The sequence below is a fragment of the Agelaius tricolor genome, unplaced genomic scaffold, assembly GCF_023055355.1.
Source record: "Agelaius tricolor isolate 1412-34295 unplaced genomic scaffold, bAgeTri1.0.p SCAF_6, whole genome shotgun sequence".
NCBI classification, from domain to species: Eukaryota; Metazoa; Chordata; class Aves; order Passeriformes; family Icteridae; genus Agelaius; species Agelaius tricolor.
The window spans coordinates 18,519,253-18,538,830 of record NW_027269266.1 but is presented as its reverse complement, the minus strand read 5'-3'; the positions used below and the strand labels follow the sequence as shown (position 1 = coordinate 18,538,830).

At 38.6% G+C, this 19,578-nt stretch overlaps 1 protein-coding gene across 1 annotated transcript in view; it reads right to left on the bottom strand.

Moving 5' to 3' along the window:
• CUBN (cubilin) overlaps window positions 1-19,578 on the bottom strand; it is a 144,382-nt gene that overhangs the window by 18,587 nt on the left and 106,217 nt on the right. Inside the window, exons 51-58 of the mRNA XM_071429898.1 lie at window positions 19,201-19,350; window positions 18,240-18,361; window positions 16,314-16,539; window positions 14,238-14,425; window positions 11,870-12,026; window positions 10,478-10,627; window positions 3,180-3,380; window positions 806-935 (exon numbers count right to left, since the gene is read on the bottom strand). Of these exons, the coding sequence (XP_071285999.1) occupies window positions 806-935; window positions 3,180-3,380; window positions 10,478-10,627; window positions 11,870-12,026; window positions 14,238-14,425; window positions 16,314-16,539; window positions 18,240-18,361; window positions 19,201-19,350 (1,324 nt within the window). The remainder of the gene's footprint in view (window positions 1-805; window positions 936-3,179; window positions 3,381-10,477; window positions 10,628-11,869; window positions 12,027-14,237; window positions 14,426-16,313; window positions 16,540-18,239; window positions 18,362-19,200; window positions 19,351-19,578) is intronic.

Sequence of the window (19,578 nt, the reverse complement as noted above, 5' to 3'; positions counted from 1 at the left end):
GTACTTGCAGTAGCCAAAGCCATACAAAGGCCAAACACATCTCTTCAGGAATAAACCAAGCAGCTATTGAATGCTTCAGCCAACAAGCCTCAAAGAAATTGGGTCCCTCACCCACAGGGCCTCTTGCAAAGCAAGCTGTGAGCACACCTCAGCTTTCCATGAAGCAGGAGGTCTCTCCTGTGCAAACACACCCTCCCTCACTTCTGCAATTGCTCAGATTGCAATTTCCTTGGGCACGTGATTGGCCTAAAAAATGCAGGCGCAGAGTGCAGGCCAGTGAGTCCTCCTCTTAGCTGGGAAATGTTCTCCTAATTCACAACCACATTATAGAAGAATGGATCTGTTTTTAATTTCTCAGTGGCAAGATTTTGTGGCAACAATCTCCCTCTCTTAGGCAAGACAGCATACACTCAAAAATACACTATTTTGGGTGGGTATTATTACTTTGGCTATAAAATGATTACTACCCTTCTACAAGTATTATTATTTTTCTTGTATAAACTTCTCAAACGCTGGCAGAATTTAACTAAAAAGCATGAGTTGCATTTTTACAATTTCTTAGTCTTGTCAGTAACCAAAGTTAAAACTTAAAGAACTTAAAATTGTGATTTTTTTACCTAACAAGTTAAAAAGAAAGATGGAAGGGAGCCTGAGGCTGATAAAAGTGCCTTCAGTAACCATCTCTTATTTTAGTTTGGCTTTGACCTTGGAAAAGGAGAGTCACAGAAAATATTGTCAATAATTGCTGCTTTAACTGGAATCAGAGACCTCCCTGTTCCCTTAATGACAAACTAGGATTACATACTTCAGGGCCACTACTTTGCCATTTCCAACTGTGATGTGGTATGAGCAGTTCATGTTGTTGTGATAATCAAGATGTGAATGGCCTGGACTGCTGATAACACCATTAGAACCATTGAAAATGCCACCGCAAGCTGTGGAGGAAACAGAAAAAAGAGTGATTAGTGTCTGAATACTAGTTTGGTCCTAATTCTCATATTTCTTTCAGGAGTTTACCTGCAAGGAAAGAAAGACCCTTGATAAATGTGGAGCAGTGTTCATTGTCATGCCCAGAACTGTTAAATGTGAGATGTCTGTCAGGCTGTGCTCTGCAGTGGAAGACTAACCAGCACTGCAGTAACAGGTTCCTACTAACCCACACTGAATGGCACTGGCACTGTGCAGGAAAAGACTGACACTGATTGTCCTGCAGGAGGTCCAGGGAGCAGCAGGGAGGGATGGGTGCCTCATGCAGCAGCATGAGTGAGAATGTCTCTGCACTCATTCTAGTTTGCCAAAATAAACCTGGCTGATATGTGGGCAAAGACATTCCTTCATCCAGATCCTGGCCCCATGGAAACCTCTTATTAGCCACAACTGCACTCATAACCCTATCTCTGACATTTCTGGAATTAATATATGCAGAGCCTCATCATCTGTCAACACCCTGTCAGAGCAGGAGCATTGCTGTAGCATTTGCTCTGCACAGAAATGCACAGAGGAGTCTCCAGGTATCACGAATCGTGTTCCCCACTTCACCCTGGGCTGGGACTCACCAGCACTGTGGGGTGGCTGAGCTGGAGGATGGAATATTTGCTTTCTGGCTGAAAAGCAAGTTAAACTCTGCAATTCTAAACTCAAGGCACTGCTTGGCTTCTCAGGGTTTCTCACCATGGATGCAAATGAGGCCAGGATGTGGCTAATGTTTGTTCCCAGCTTCAGGGCTTCAGGGAACAAAACCGCTAATCTCCATTGTTGGCTTCAGCCTTCATTTTATAATCTTAAACTTAGGAGAAAAAAAAAGCTTCCCCAAGTCTCCCTGCATCCTGTTGATAAGCTTCTGAGCTTCTGAACTGTGAGCCATGCACAGTTTTTCATGTTTTAAAGCAGATGGCATTGCCCAGGCCACCACCTTAACAAAGGCAGTCCCATACAGGGTGCTGCTGGATGCAGAGCCCCTGACGGCTCAGGCTGGCAGCCTGGAGAAGTGGCAGATAAAGGACAGGAGTTTGAAGATAAAGAATCAGCATTATTCTACACTAGGAGGGGGGGGCCTTTTTCATTTTTCTGCAGCAAACAATGCAACTATGGGAAAGAGGAATGTTAATTGGCAGAATCTGCTTTGTATACAACAACAAGCTAATAAAGCTCCAGTTATCCTTCTCAAATGTCACAAGTCACAAGTCAGATAGCAGCAACTGACTTGAGTGAGTTATGAAGGTCTTTTCCATGAGTAACTGCACATTGTCATTTCTCAGTGCCAGTCCCTCTTTCTTATCTGTAACAGACCATTCATTTCACATAAAGAATTTAGCTTTATGCTTTTGTGGTGTGGCATTGAACATGAGGAATGCATTAAGGGAAATACCAAAGTTAAACTCACACTTTGCAAGTTAGAAAATAATACTTTCAAACATAAAAGTGGTCTCTACCAGTTAAACCTTGAAAATATTAAAATTTGTTTTGCAAATAAAATCAATCTTCTGGGATATTTGTGTAGATGCAAATTCTAAACTCAGTTGGAAATTTCTTTTTTGAATTCAAATTTCCTCTTTAAAACATAAGAGATCCCTTGTGAATGACAAAAGAGCTTTGGTGAAAATAGTTATTAAAACTATTTTATTTTATAAAAATAAATCTATATCCCAAGTTTTATTTACATTCATTCCTGGCACTGCAAGAGGGTCTACAATTGGAGGCATATAGCTGTGTCCATTTACCTGTTCTGTTTCCCATATTGTATCATGTAATTTTAGTATAACTGAGAATTAGACCATTCCCCTGTAAGTGATAAAATCTTTAAAAATTAATCAATTAAAGAAACTAGTGATGTTTCTCCTTAAACAATGCAAAGAACAACCAACCAATCAACCAAAACCTGCCAAAAATGGTTGCATTTCTTTTCTACAGAGATGGAAAATATTTCAGTTCCTGTCTTGGTCCCCTGGAAAGTCTATAAATGAGAATCATGAGGTAACACATCATTCAGGATGTTAATACACACCAAACAGTGCCATGTTCTGGTCCTCTGGTCCTGAGAACTGTTTTGAGCAAATAGAGTGGGAAAATGTACCATGTACACCCATCGAGGGATTCCCAAAATGAGGTACAGCTTTCCTACATGGAACCATTATCCAGAATATTTCTACCATCTCCAATACAGAACAGAGTATGCTCACCAATGGCTCTGTATCTGGCCTGGAATCCAAAGCCCACAATGTGGGAGTCAGTGTAGAAGTTGAGCAGCATGGGTCCAAAGACGCTGACTGGGGCAGGGAGCTCCTTGCCGCACAGAGTGATGAGGCGATGTGCGGCTGTGCTCTTCCCACTGAAGATGCTCACTCCGTCATAAAGACAAATTCTGCTCAGGAGTGCTGGGGCTGCATGGACAGAGAGTGCAGGAGTGTTAGCAGCGTGTTTTACATTTGATTTACTGAGCAACAACTATATAGACCTAATCCAGGAGAAGAATGAAATTTTATATTACTTTCCATTCCAGGGATCTCAGTATTTCCTTTGCTTGCTGAGGAAGCAAAGGTCAATTTTTAACATGCAGTAAAACTGTGGCAGAAAAAGGCAAAGAGGCCTTGTGTGTAAGACATCAGATTTGTCTCATTCAACACATCCTATGATCTGGAAAAGGCTCCAGCCCCCTTGAATTTGTGGGAGTTCACAGTTGAGTGAACACTATCTATGAAGAGGTAAGAAGACCATAGATGTCCTCTGCAGAAAAAAGCAATGCACTTTTTGTTACAGGCAACTAGCTACCTGGAATTCTTTCCCCTAATGCAGAATTCAGCATTCAGTGCAGGGAATTTAAACCATTTAGAGTGATATTTTTGAAAAATCAAAAAGTAGTCCATACACCCGCTGAGTGTTTCAGAGCTGACTTATTTCTTCCTGATTTTCCTCAAACTTTGGATTACCTAAACTCAGGGTCTTCAGCTTGACTCAAGGAAAAATTAAAAGGAAATTTGATCTTGCAGTGATTTTCTAAAGCAATCTGTTTTAGGGGGGAAAATCAGTGCAGATATTCAGCTGAGTGGGAAAAAAAGGAACACAGAAATAGGGAGTTCAGCATTCTTTTTTTTTCCCACTGTTTTAAGCTTCTCATTTGCATTTAGGTTTCTAGAGGAATGAGCCATTTTCTCTGACTCCCTGCCCTACTTCATGACTTTCTAGTCACCTCACTGTTTGCAAACAGATTTGACTAAGGTGAAAGATCTCAAAAATTTGAGGGTCATATCAGTTTCACAGAGTGACAGAGTATGCTGAGTTGAAAGGGACCCACCCAGATATCAAGTCCAACTCCTGTTCCTGCACAGCACCAAGAGTCACACCATGTGCCTGAGAGCATTGTCCAAACACTTCTTGATCTCTGTCAGGCTTGGTGCTGTGACCACTTCCCTGGGCAGCCAGTGCCCAACCACCATCTGGGGGAAGAACCTTTTCCTAACATCCAGCCTAAACCTCTCCTGACACAGCCTCAGGCCCTTCCCTTGTTTGCTGTCACTGTGCACCACAGAGATCAGTGTCTGCCCCTCTGCTTCCCCTCATGATGGAGCTGTAACTGCAGTGAGGTCTCCCCCAGGCTGAACAGACCAAGGGATCTCAGCCACTCCTCATGTGGCTTCCCCTCTAGACCCTTGACTATTTTCATAGCTCCCCTTTGGAAGCTCTCTAATAGCCTAAAGTCTTTCTTATACTAAGGGGACCAAAAGGTCAATAGCTGAGTAAGAGTGCCAGAGGAATGTTCCCAAAAGACAAGTTACACTTTCAGGGGGTGTGAGAGACCTACCAAGGACCAGCCAGCAGCACCCTGGGAGCTCAGAGCCTCAGAGCCAGAGCTATGTCACCACCCCCCTGCCCAGCTGGGAGCCATAAGCAGGGGGAGAGGTTGTGGGTACCCAGGCTGGCACCACAAAGGGATATATGGTGGGAGCAAGAAGAAAGCCATATGGGTTTTACAAGAAAGCTAAATTAATGCTGTCAGCGAAAAACACAGCACACACCTACTGAAAAACAAGTTTCATTAGTTGTTATACCTAAAGGGTAACTTGATGTTTTGTCTTTTACATAATTTGTAAGCTTACTGGAAGCTGGGTTGCCACATGTTTATGAAGTTATTGTGTTTAGTGACCTGTAAGCAATAATGGGACAGTCAGAGTATTAATGGGGAATTACCTAAATTTAACAGGAGAGACACTGAGCCTACTGTTGTAGCAGATTTATTCCTGCAGACTGTCCAGTCAAAACAAGCTGCTTCCAGTTGTTGCAGGAAACAAGATAGCTCATATTGAATAGGATGACAAATAGGAGTGGAGTGATAGTTCTGTTTGATGAGAACAACAGAATGATCTCAGCAGTCAGATGTATCTTAGATAATCTCTGGAGGCTGAATTTTAAAAATTCCTTCTGTCTCAATGAAGAAAATATATGCTAACATGCTTTGCAATTATGTCAATACAGAAATATGGCATTACATGCTTTGCAATTATGTCAATTCAGACTATGGTGCTTGTCTGACTCTAGTGAGAGTACCTAAGCTGATAACAACCAGCCACATCAGATAGCTGATTACACTGTTAATAAAATAATTTATTTAAAATATTCTTTATTTCCTATACTGTTTTGGAATATTTGATAAGGTGATAAAATTTTTAAAAATAATAAATCTTAAAATTCAAATAAAACAAAAAGAAATTGAAATGAGTATTTTCAAGATGGGAAAGATTTAAGAAAGCAACCTAGGTAATTTTCTGAAAATACTGGAGAAAGGCATGAAGTGAAGCTAATTTCTCAACAAAGCCAAGGTCCCTAATATTTATCACAAGTTGATTTGTAATGCTACTTTGGAAAAAATGAGATGGTTAACAAAGGATTGTGAGAAAAAGTCTTAACTTCTAGTTTTGAATCCTTATTGTTTGGGCCAATATGATTTATGACTCATAAATTCTGGCAAGACTAGTCATTGTTTAATCTCTATCCTGTACTTCATTCTCTTGTTTACACTTTTTTTTAATTTCTCACCAATCTAAATGGATTATTCTGTAAATATTCCCCAGATTCAGATTCTCCTCATATCATACTTTCAGCCTCTACTCATACTCAGCACATCATCCACAATTCTTCTCTGTGGTTTTATTTTCTCCAATCATATAATCTTAGATCTTTTGTGGACCAGTTTCTGTCCCTTGCACTACAATGAAATTGCTTTCATGAGTCTCCAGAGATCTGTTCTTAGCCAGATGTCAGACCAACATCCTCTTTGAGCTGACAGGCACTTTCCACATAGTCAGCACTGTTTTTCTTCATAAAACTTTGTCTACTAAGAGCTTTTGCTCATCCTTCTGGTATTACTGTATCCTCTGTTCTGATTCATCCGTGAGGATTCAATGAGATATCTTCTGTCTTGCCCTCCTTATCTCCACATTAGCTCTGTATAATCTCATTTGCGAGGACAGATGCAACTGCTCTCTCTGTCTTGGTGACCCCATAATTTTCCATTTACTATCTTTAAGATAAACTCTTTCCTATCCTTCCATTCATTCCTCTAGCCTTGACAATATTTCTTCCAAATACTTCTGGAGAGATCATTTATTTGGCCTGACATTATGTTTCTTTGAACTGCTGATGCATTTACTTTCAAGGCCCTTTGTTATCTGTCCGTGCTCTATTTATCATTTCTTGGCACCATTCAGCATTGATACATTGACCCAAAGTTCACATGATAAGAGCTTCAGTTGTCCTTACATTACATTTTGAAATATGCCTTTGGGTTGTCTCCTTTCCATTTTGCAGAAATTTCTGTCCAGTCTCATTATTGTCCATAAAATCATTTGTTTGATATGATGCCAGCACAAAAACCTGGATCAAATCTGGGCCCCTGACTGTCTGATCACTAATATCAATGTCCTCTTTCTATCTCTCTGTCTTTACCCACAGATTCTGTTTCATTTAGTATTGAGGCAGAAGCTGTCTTTTTGTTTAAAGGCTGTAAAACTTAAAATTATAAGGCTTTTTTTCACAATAGCAGCTTCTGATATAAATGGCAATACAACTAGGAATTACTAAAGTAGAAGTATTACCTAGAAACATATCACTGTGCAATATATCAACCATCTCTGTAGCACAAAATATTGTTTTGAAAGCAAGGAATTAAAGTTCTTTCTCATATATATTCTATTTCAAAATACTCTATTGCTAAATTTATCTATTTTCTGAATTGCCTAGTAACAGTTGACAAAGCAGATAGAGCAGACTCCAAAACAAAGCTGTGACCCTATCCCAGATTGCAAAATTGCAGACATGTTTTTTTTAAAAAGGAGAAATAAACAAGTTATTAAAACATTTTAGATCAATGTGGTATAAACAGAAAGCAGTTATCTTGTATGGACAGAGTATAAATATTACAGAATTCTAAAAGCAGATACTACAGGAAGCCTACATCCATTTTCCCCTTTCCCTATTTTCCCATTATTTGGGAGTCAGACTTTATTGTGCGTTATACTCACACTTGAAGAGTATTACAGCCACTTAATAATACATTACTGTAGCTGTCCTAAAAGAGAATTTGTCAGGATGTTCATCTGAATAAACCCAATGGACAAGAAATTGAATGTGATTAATTACTTCTTAGTCCAACAAGAAAGTCCAAATTACTTGGGTAAATTGTCCAAATCAATTACTTCTTAGTCCAACAAGAAAGACAAATAAGGGGTTTTTATTAATTCTTCTGTGTGATTTTTGTAGACTTTTGATCCAAGGAGGGAGGGCATATGGAAGACATCACTGCAGAAGCTGGCTGGGATAACAAACTCACCCTTATTTGTTTGGTTCTTTATAAAAGAACCAAACACAACAATGCTAGTAGTAGTACAAGAAGCACATGGCAGCTTATGCAACTTCCTGAAACTGGCAAATCAAAAGAGAGGTTCTATGACCATTTTCAATTTGGCACAGGAATAAACATCCTGAACACTGCGAGGAAATCACAAAAGCTAAGCCAAACTCCATTCATGGGGTTCATCTTGCCTATGTTTTCCTGCCCAGACCTCAAGTATCTTGTGTAAGCTATTGTTTATGGCTTCCTGCAATAGTCAATAGGTAAAGAGAGTGAGAGAGGTTTCCAGAAAGTACTTCACTCCACCTGCACAGTATAGTTGGTTCTGAGTTTATCTCCACCACTAGGAGACAAATCTGGGTGAATGTCTAAATTAGAGGTATATTTTCAGGGGCTCAAAGTGAGATAAAAATTGTTGTACCTACCAAGAAGAAGACAGTTTAGATTAAATTTTGAAACAAATGCAGCTTCCCCAAGTTCTCTCTTGCTCTGCTTGTTCCTATATTTAGTGCTTAATACATATTTAATACTTAGTACACGCATGTCACATTCATCTGGTTCCAGGTACTGATGCCATACCACTGCTGTGGGTTTCCAGCCTCAGTCATTCTTTACAATCAGAAGAGCTTCTCATCATAACTACTGTTATGTTTTCAGAGGCAGAGATCTGTGACTAACCCACTAAGTCATTCCATTTTGTAGCACTGTGTCACTGCACTATAGACTATTAACTCTGCCTTCTAATTCTCTGGAGAAGATATCTCAACCTGTTCAAGTCAATGAGATAGGCATCCTTTACATGCATTATCTTAAATATTTCATTTCTTTACCTAAAAACTATGGAAAAAATTAGATTTCTTTTGAGAGGTCAAATAGTTAATAAATTATGTTAATTAGACATGCAGCTAAACTTTAAAACCCAGTCTGGAACATCTGTAATATCATGGTTACAATTTTAAAGGCCACTCTCAGCAGCAATCTAAGTAGATGCAATGCTTCCTTGCATATGAAAGAGCTAGAAATATTTCTAACAGATGCTGCCAAATATTGTCCTGACTTTGCAAAAGAACTAATGGAGCTCACACTAGAAACCCTTAATGCTAGATATGTGCTAAATATATTCAGTGTGACTGCTGAATAATTTTTCATTTCTGCAATGATAGTTTTCAAGATGGTGGATTCAATCTTCTTTACAATTTAAACCCAGGTGATTTTTCTTTACTGCAGGGCTGTATTTTAGGATTTTGTGAAAAATATTAGTAACCAGCTGCTGGAGAGTGTCATACTTCCTCTTTGCTAACCAGATGTCCATTAGCTCATATCCACAGCTCTTTCATGTGACTAAGGACTTTTAGTCGGTGTTGCCTAAGGAAGCCTATAAAAATAAAGGAACAAATTGCCCTGCAAGAAACAGAATATTTTTAATATTTATTTAGATCTATGTTTATTATTATGTCTGTGTCACTTGCCTCTTTGCTTTAACCCTCTTGATAATAAAAGCTTGGATCCATTTATAAATTAACTGAATGCACAGACAGAATGCAGATTAGTAAATGCACTCAAAGAATTGTCAAAATTGGCACCATCTGATTCAGCCTAATGTTTTAGCATGTTTGCTGAATAACAGTTTCTTCTATGTGAAGAAAGTAGTTTATATTTTATTTTTAAAAATTCTTAAAGTTGTGGTTTTTATTAGGTGATGAAAAAAAAATTTCAGATAAAATTGTAGTCAAAACAAACTTTTATCTCAGACCTAAATTAAGTCTGAACCAAAATACTTTTGAATTCAAAACAGTCTGGAAACTTAAAAAGAAAAGAAAAGAATACTGTTCTGTTTTTATTGTTGGGTCTGAAGAAAAATACACATCACATAACCCAACTTAGTATCAAATTACTCCACATCTCTTTGACTGGTCACTTCAAGGGAACCAGATTAAGATGGCCTCAAAATATATGATGCCACTCAAGTAGTTTGGATTCCTCAGTGTTATCATGGCATATCCACACATAAAAATATGATCTTATCAAGATTGAGAAAGCTATACCATTCACACCAATGTGATCAGGATACTATACTTGTTATTTCTTGGCTAAATGCTGCCAAATTTATTAATCACAAGAGGGAATTTTGTTACTGGTATATACAAGGTAATCACTTTTATGCATTTCCCATTGCTGTAGTCTTTCGCCTAATTTCATATTTCTGTGTTCTTACATCCTTGTAAAACATTCGAGTATATTTATAAGTTAAGAAACAGATGCACTGAAAAGCAAAACAGCAGGCTAAGATCAAAAAGATTGTAAGACTCAATAGCAAACAAAGAAACAAACAAACAAAAAGGCAGGAACAAAGACCCAGATTAGCCATGATCACTTTTATATTCCAAGAATCTGATAAATTCCCAAAATCATTGCTGCAAGATATTCAACAGGTGAAATCTCTCTTCATTCTTCTGGAAGACTTCAGTGACTCAAAACCTAACCCTGAAAACTATAAATGTTCATCTGTAAAAGATTTTCAGAATGGGCCAGCAACTTACACCATCAGTGATTTTCAGTGCTAGAACTCTTGTATGTTTTCAAGTAAGAAATTACACTTCATAATGCATACTGAAATTATGAAGAACCAGTTACCTTCCAAGTCAAAAGTCTCAAATTCTAGGATCACCAGTGACTCTGGTCCCTGATCAATAATATAGTTGCAGTTCAGGTTGTTATCATACTGACTAGGGTAGTTTGGAGAGACAATACGACCTTCAGGGCTGGTGAAATTTACTCCACATCCTGCAAACAAATAAATAAAGCACAGTTATAATCCTGGTAATAATACTACTCTGGGTTTGCAGTAAAAACCCCAGTAATGTACACAAAGACCTCATCTCTCCTGGTGAAAAAAACAGGGAGAGTATCACATACCATGATGGCAAAAGCAGGTCTTACACGTAGCCAGAGCAGTGGTTTTGGGAAGCATAGGGCTGTCCTACCTAGAGAGTCACACCAGACCAGCCCATAGGCCCACAGCCCTGACCAGGAGGACACAGCACTGCTGTTCCTGTGGGTGGGGAGCCTGCACATTTCAAAATCCCTTAGTGCATTCAAATGTGTCTGAATTGGAGGGGGCGTTACTGGGGCACAGGAGCCTTATTTGAAAATGCCCACATTAGTGTAAGTGGTGCCATTCTTGTTTCATGCCTGACTTCCAGGGGAATGCAAGGATGTAAGGCCACCTCTGCATTGCTTTGCTGTATGCAGAGGCAGGAAAGGTTTACCACCCACAAGTTTTCAGGCACACTGAACTGTTTGTTTTCATGGAGCTCCTTTGGATCCTAATGACTTGCATGGCTTTTGTTTCTCATTTTAAGACAAAAGCTTAAAAGAATGCAGTGCACAGTGAAATGCTGGGAGAAGATTAGGAACAGGCATATGAAGCCTGTGACTGTCTCCACTAAGAGACTGTTAGATGTTACTGACAACGTTAGTGCAAACATTATAAAAGCAAAAGTGGTTTCAATTCACGTGTCTGAAAGCTTCAATGGTATTTCCCTCAAAGCACTTAGTTTCTTGCTGTTTTCATCTGAATGCCATGAAGGGCAAGTGGTTTCCTTTGGAAGCATCCTACAAAAAACCCAAGCAACCAACAGCAGCTGAGCAGTACCTTTTCTGCTTCTGGTGGGTTTGACCATCACAAAGCACATACCATGGTTAAAAAAAAAAAAAAGTCTTTTTAAGGAAATTAAAACACTAATTTCCATGCAGTTTAACTATGAATTTTTAAAATGTAAACCCTATTCATTCTTTTCAGCACATTGAAAAGGCAAAGGTGGCTGAGAATAACTACAAAATTAGAGCTGCATCTTGGGCAAGTTCAACACTTGAGTTCATTGCACTCAGTATGGAAACTCTTGATTTACTTATCTGGGCAGGTGCCTCAATGCCTTGTTGGACTGGGGTCTGAATTGCTACACACAGGTCAAACTAATCCCAAATAGACTAATTAAGCAGCCATCTGGCTTTAATATTACTTACTGCTTGTGAAAGATGCAGAGAAACCTGGAGCAGGAGCATCCTGAGACTGAAATACTGTAGTTATCACATTGTGTGGAGCAACAACAGGATCAGGAGCTGAACTTCCACATCCTGTGGCTAACAAAGCTGCTGCTTCTTCATTATTTCCTCTCCACACCTGGCAAGGACAGATTGGAAATGGTTTAGTGCTTTCAAAGTCTAAGCAGTTTGTGGGAACCCAACAGGAATTACATATGCAGTTTTTCTTTCCATAGACTAAGGGAAATTAGTCTTAGATTCATCTCACAGTAAATCTAAGAGTTCTAAATTGGAGCTAATTACTACAGTCAGTGGAGACAAAAAGGTTCCTCTAAGGAGTGAGTCACAGTGAATAATTTAGGTTGCCAGGGACCTCTGAAGGACATCTGGAGGCCATTTGCTTGAACCCTTGCTGGTAACAGAGCAAACATAGATCAGGTCCAGGGAAAAGAGAAAACATATTTTATGCATATCATTAACTACTTCCATTTTAGCTCTGCTTACTTAACTCCATACAACCTATGAATATGCATATCTGTATATACAAGTAATTATTACTGGTAATCCTTATTCAGTAAATAAAAATCAAAGCTGTCATGCTAGGTTAATACATAGGCATCAGATAATTCCTAGTGTTGCTAATATTTTTTTAAAATTTATTTTGCATTCACTTTTTCAATGACAAGTATCAAATGAAGTAAAGAGTTACTATAATAACTCTGTCTAATAAAGAAAAAAACACATGATGTTTTAAGGTATTACTTTAATTGCACCAATAGCCAATTGAAGCTCAATCAAACCATGCATCCTAAAAAGCACATGCAAGTTTGGGTAGGTATTTAAGGGAAATCCTCTTCAGGTATTTACTTAAATATGTGCTTGAAGTTCACAGTTTAAGTGCTGAATTTCAAGACACATGTAAAATGAAACATAGGTACAAATGTTTGAAGTTTCTTAACATTTAAATATTTTCCTGAATCAGGGTGTTTATTGACAGGATTTAAAATGTCTGTTTAAATAATGAATTATTTACTCTAATAATAAAATTATTTTTGTTGCTGTGTTTGAACAGTTTGAACAGTTTTTTAGTGTAGTTGACACCCCAAAATATATAATATCTGATTTTTAAAAGAATGTGTTTGAAGGAAATTGAGTGGAACTAGTACAACCACATGAAACTATGATTTCTCCAAGCAACCATCCTAGAAAGGAAAGGGTTAGCCAGGGGTGAGTCTGTAAGTGTAAGCATATGAATCACCTCATTCATGCGACCAGGTGTTTGAGGCAATGAATGCTCAAAGGATTAATTTATACAGTCTATAGCCTGGCCAAGGTTTTGCAAAGTCACTATTGATTTTGGATCACTCTTGGCTGCTCAGTTTGGAATAAATGGAAGAAACTTACATCACTCTACAGCTTTTCAGACCCTTCGGACATTTCAAATTATACATTCAGAAAAGGAAGTGGGCATCAAAAATTTCAGATCTTCCTCTATGGAGAAAATCTCCAATTGACATAGTTCTGCTTATGTCATTCAAGGCAGTTTAGGAATTTAAAATTAAACACTTCCACTGAGTAGCACTAAGACTTTCATATTAGTGAAATGTATTGTAACATTGAATCAATTAATTCCTGGAGCAGGTTATGAAAAGACAAATCTAATCCCTGTGGGGGTTTTTTAAGAGCCTTAAAAAATGAGTGCAACTGTAAATTGGTTGGTATAGATCAGATGTACAGCTGCTCAAGCCTTCCTACATGTTGTAAAATTATGTTTGCCCTTTATTCCATGTGGGAGTTGTATTGCTGGGGAGAAAATGAGTACAAAACCAGTGAACATACGCCAAATGCCTGAGAAAAAAATGACACTGAAAAATGCGAGACATGTCCACTCTATTGCTTTGAAAACAATGGGTCTTGACAACATATGAAAGATCAGATTTCTATCTTTGTTTCTGGAAATTAAAAAAACAAGTGCAGCCTGGACAGTCTAAGTACTTATAAAATTGGTAGAATTATAGTGTAACATTCACAGGTTTTTTCTTCACTGGAGTAATTGAAAATAACTTATCTTCATGCTTTATTTTCTCATTATTTTCTGGTTCTGAAATAATATATGCTTTTTGATATTTTTCATTTTTGGGGATGCATGTAGGCTGATGGTTCCACCTCCCTGCTGGAGGTGGAACCTCAAGAACCAATGAAAATTAGAACTTTATACAGACCAGTTCACAAAGCATGCAGAAAATGGACTGTATGATACAAGGACTTCAGTTTACATTTCCCAAATTTTGAGCCTTGACAGTTCAAACCATAACAAATGCAAAACAGGGATCTGAAATAATTATTTTACCTTCACATAACTGGTCTGGCAGCTTCCATTGCTATCTGGAATCTGGAAGTTGCTGTGGAAGTTCACCTCCAAGTGATTGCTTTCATGTGTAATGATGGTCCATGTGCATCTGCTGTTCATGGGAAAGTTTTGAGGCCAGTGAGGCGACTTGATTGTACCATTATCTGAGTGAATGATTCCACCACAGCCTGGAAAGAATAGCAACAGATGGGAGAAATATTTAAATATTTTTGAGTGGTGTTGTGTTCAGCTTTGAATGGTTGTTTGCTTCTGTGGCTGCAAAACTGAGAGAGGAAAGCCCTGATACTCATTGCAACTTCATTTACCCCTCCTGATTTTCTTTCTCCCACCCCTGCAGCTGGGAGGTAGTTACACTCTAGAGGTGTCTCTTTGTACTTCACTTTATTTTCTCCACAAGCTCATTCATGCCACTTCATAGCCTTTTACAAGGTCCATCTAGAAACTCCTGGCAATTTGAAGTGAATATTGCTTTGGAAGAGTGCAGGGGTCAGGAGTACGTCTAAAACTGCAGGTTCCCCACACCCCACAGCATGCACATTGTGACAGAGAGCCATTCAGAAAAGCACTCTAGGGACAAAAAACAGTCTATTGACACGTCCTTTTTTCTTCTCACTCTGCAACATGCAAATATTGCAGTTCCACATGTGAATCTGTTCAAGCTACATCCGTTTACCCAGGGCAAAATGGTGACCTCCCCCACTAGGCAGCCCTGTGGATTTCAGTGGAATTATGGGATGGGCTGAAAAACATGCCTTCAAAAATTGCTAACAGATTCATTTATAAAGGCCAATCGCTGGTCATGGCTCTGTGGCAGCTCATGATTTTACACAGAATAAGTTTAGTTAATTTGAAACATATTTGCAAATACCATGCCAAGAATAATTTATTAGGGCTATGTGTACAGTCCTATTTTTTCAGATACAGTGTAGTAAAAGGATGAATAAAGGGCAAAAAGAAAGGTTTTGTAACATCCTAGTTTTTTCCTCTTAGTTTAAAAAATATATAATAGCTTCAATAGGAAGATGTTATTTTTCATTCTTCTCTGTTAGAAATGGCAATTGTGTTTAGAAGGATGTGAAGCCAAGTTTTGGTCACAATACAGAATGCAGACCTGAAGATTCTCAGTGAAGAAATGAGAAGAAAGTTGAAGAAAGTAAACTATATATAAAAATGAAAACTCTCAGAGAGAATATGCCTATGCACATGGCACATGTAGGCGAATGTCTACTACACCATTGAAGAGAGGGCTTCATTGCACATGAAATCTCAGGGAACAGTGTCAAAAACTTGCTAAAATGACAGTGTATATTCATGCAAGCATAGAGTATTGATATGTTTAAGAAGACACTCCATCAACTAACTGTGTGAATACAGCTGCATTATTAGTGGACAGAAAGATGATTAGGATCAGCCAGAAAGTTTGCAGCTGGAGGTAACACTAGGAAGCATGTGCCAGCTCTGTACTGAGCTGGCATTTCTGTCAGCTGTAATTTCTGCTGTAATTTCTGCCCTGCCACCATCTACCTTTAGTCCTTTAATGACTTCCTGAAGTACACTGCACAAATGGTGAGCTACAGAGTGATGATAATTTCAAGAGAAGGAAGGTAGCTTTGAGAAATGTACCATTCAACCCTTGTGTATATCACCTTCAGAAGTGTACCAACATCTCTATCACAGTGCAAGAGTTCTAGGCTGCTGTCACATCTGCTCTTTGAGATGTTCTGTCTGCCTCTCTGTTCTGGAATTCACTTCTTCCTAGTTTTAAGTGTTTAAACCAAATCAAACTGTGGAACAATTGTTATTCATGAAGTGAAATGTCTCATAGTCCTTGACAATAGATACCACTGCTGGGAGGGTAATGGTAATGGTTTCAATTTACGGCCATCAGGAAACTGCCAGTAGGAGGTTTAAAAAGTACAAAATCAATCCAAATTTGAATTCATTGCGTAAGATCAGAAAGCACTGGATAAATACTTAATTTTTTTAGTACTGGCTTCTTTCAAGGATCCTGAAGATGATGGCATGCCTTTCTTTTGTTCTTTAATGCAAACTTACCTAAAGATTCTGCTGTCCATGTTGCATAAAAGCCACCTCCTTGAAGGGAGTGATCAGAATTAAAGATGACGACAAGCTTGTTGGAACCAGAGCGAATAGTCCCAGGTGAGGTGTTTCCACAATACCTCCCTATGACAGGAGACCCTGGAGAGCCACCATTCAGGATAGTAACAGAATCCCACTTACAAACTGGATGGTTTTCAATGTGGAAGGCTGTAAAAGTAAGCTGCAACACACAAAGGTGACATTGAGGAGCTAAAACCAGTCACTCTCGGGGAGGGTATAAAGCAATTCCAGACAGATCCTGTAGCAATCGTGGCACAATGATTTCTGGGTACACTTAGAAATCTGACCCTCACTTCATGTCAGGGTCTATTGATTGGAACTATTGACTGGAATCTTGCCACTATAAGTAACAGCAGCTACTTAGCTTGAAGACAGAAGTGGAAGAGGAATTAATCGGTTCAAAACTGGCATCATTGTGTCTTAACCATATTTTGAAACAAAGTATGTGCTTCGAAACAGTGCTGAATATGTACAGGTGTTGAACACTTTCCTGCATGCAAAGTTTCTGCTCATGAAATATAACCAGCTATGCAAGCAAAAGGCCTTGGATTTTTTTTTTCTTCCTATTATTTTGAATCAATACACTAGCAGCCCTGTGGATTTTATTTTTTTTAGCAGTTGCTAAAAATAATGTTTGTTTCCACCAAAACAGAAATAGTTCTGTGGTTCATTCCCGTGGGCCTGGATGCATCACATAAACAGACTGGGCAGCTCCTGACCCTGTCTCCCTCCCACACCAATGCCATTTGTCCTTGGAGAGATATGCTCACACCTGGGATTTCCAGTTCAAACATTTAGACTGTTGGTTCTGTAGACTCCAGCATTTGTTGATGCTGAAATATTGATGTACACTAGTAACTGCCTGGCCTTGTTTCCATCAGTTTTGGGATTTTTAAAGTAAGTTTCAGGAGCAGGATCTTTATAGAAAAGTTTAGCAAATATGCAGGATTTTTTCCTGTATCTTTTGTCTTCACTTACAAAAGAACCTCTCTAAGACTAAATACAAATTTAGCTGTAATAGTTTAAATTCAGAACATTGCCAGCAACTGAAACTGGCAGCTTATACTGGAAAAAATTAGTCTGCCTTCACTGAGCATGCTGCTACTCACTCCTTTCAAAACAGAAATCTGCTTTCATCTGATTAAAATTAGTTCTGCTTTAAACTAGTTTGTGGATTAAATAGAAATCTTGTGATCTACTAAAATAATCCTATATTCCCTGAAATAAGTACATAAGCAGTGGTCAGAATATCAAGTAGCGGAAGAATTAGGACTGTTCAGTGAATTAAGTTTTGTACTCCTTGGTCATAAAGGTGCTTAAATTGGTCTGTCAGGAGTTTGACTCAAGAAAGTAGCACCTCAGGCAGACTTTTAATACCTATTGGGAAATTGGAGCAACATTTCATTGATGTAATTTGTACCAGAAATCATATATGTTCCAGACTACCCAGTAAGACACAAAAGTAACTTTGTAGTGGCTTGAAACTTTCCTGCAGAGAAGAAAACTTTCCCGAACTTTCCTTCAGCCTCATGTTTATTCCCATGATAGTGAGAATATCCATGAACATCTAATACAATGAGTTATTTCAGTTTGGTAAACATAGCAAGTCACTGTTTAAAGGAGAAGTCAGTGCTATGTTTTGAAGTCAAGTAATACAAGGATCCTTCTGTTTTTCAGAAAGGACAATCTTCAAATATTTTGTTGCGTTATCTTCATTCCCTCTTTTAGTTAAAATCAATGGGAAGATATTTAATTATTCCACATTCCCGATTTTCCAAACTGTCTTAAATCTGTTCCGCAAAACTCAGAATGTACTTCTCAAACTGCCTGCTGTGCATACAATTGTGACAAGTTACTCACAGTGATGGTTTCACCTTCAGGGGCTTCCAACACCCAGGAGCAGCGATTCAGACTGCTGTAAGGCTGTGGGTAGTTAGGGCTTGAGATAACTCCCCCTTCCCCTGACTGTACTCCACCACAGGCTGCAGAAAAAAAAAGTAATGTTTAATGTTTCAATGCATTTTCAGAACACAACACTATAATCAAATGAGTGGAAGATTATTCGGATTGTAATACTAATAAAATATATTTAAGACGTGCAGATAGAGTTAAAGGTGAACAATTTATCTGGGGAATTCCAAGTTTTAAAATCTTAGTCATTGAATGCTGAGTAAAAGGATGCAACGACCTTGAAGCTTTGCATTTATTCTGATGCTTAATATAACTCTGCAAAACCTTTGCCAGATCTGCCTCTTCCACCTTATCGTCCATTTGTTTATCTCAAGCAAAGCAGTGCCATCCTTGGACCAACACAATGAAGTAAAAAAGTTTCTGATGTGTCTAGATAAGCCCCAAGGCTAAAATCAGCTGTGACAGGAAGAGTAGCTGTTCTGGCACACAAATGGCAGAGTGGTGTAATTTGCACTGATACGGCTTCAAGTAGATTTCAAAATGAGTGCAAAGGTTCAAGCAGCAGAATGCATTTCAGCTCTGCTAGCACTCCAGAGACCTATCTGAAGTAAGTCGAACTTGGCTGCTATTACCTGTTACATCCCCATTCCCAAGAGCAACCAGCTGCTCTGAGTGTTGCAAAATCTCAAATGTGGTTTGGGGAATGCCAACTGTGAGGCAGAAAATCAGAGTTCAACTGCTAGCACATGCTTGCTTTAGAAGATATAAATAGTGGCTAGCACTGTGTAACTTTTGAGGACCTCTTTGAGAGTTGATCCCATCATGACTATTCCCCATATCACCAAATGACTGGCAACACTCCCCAGAAGTGCCTCAGTCAGCCAAGGCAGCAGTCTATTGAGCCATTTACCTTCAAACGTGTAATGGGCCGAGAATCCTTTATCTTCTGTGTTTGCATCACTGACAAATTGTACCCAGACCTGGGGGGCAGCTATAACTAGTGGCACAGATGGTGCAGCCTGACCACAAAGTCTGGCTATTAGCTCTCCATCAGCATTCCCTAAGCCAAGGAAAAAAAAAAAAGAAACAAAAACCATATCACTTTTTGAGTCCTGAAAGAGCTACAATAATATAAAGGAATAGTGCAAACATGCAAGTCATTCTGTTTTGACAAGAAAATGGAGAAGAGTACATATCACACTTAGTAACTGATTATTTCTTATGGATATAAGCAGAATTTTGCAATTCATTGTTAAGATCTAAATCTTGGCAACAAGAAAGTTCTCTC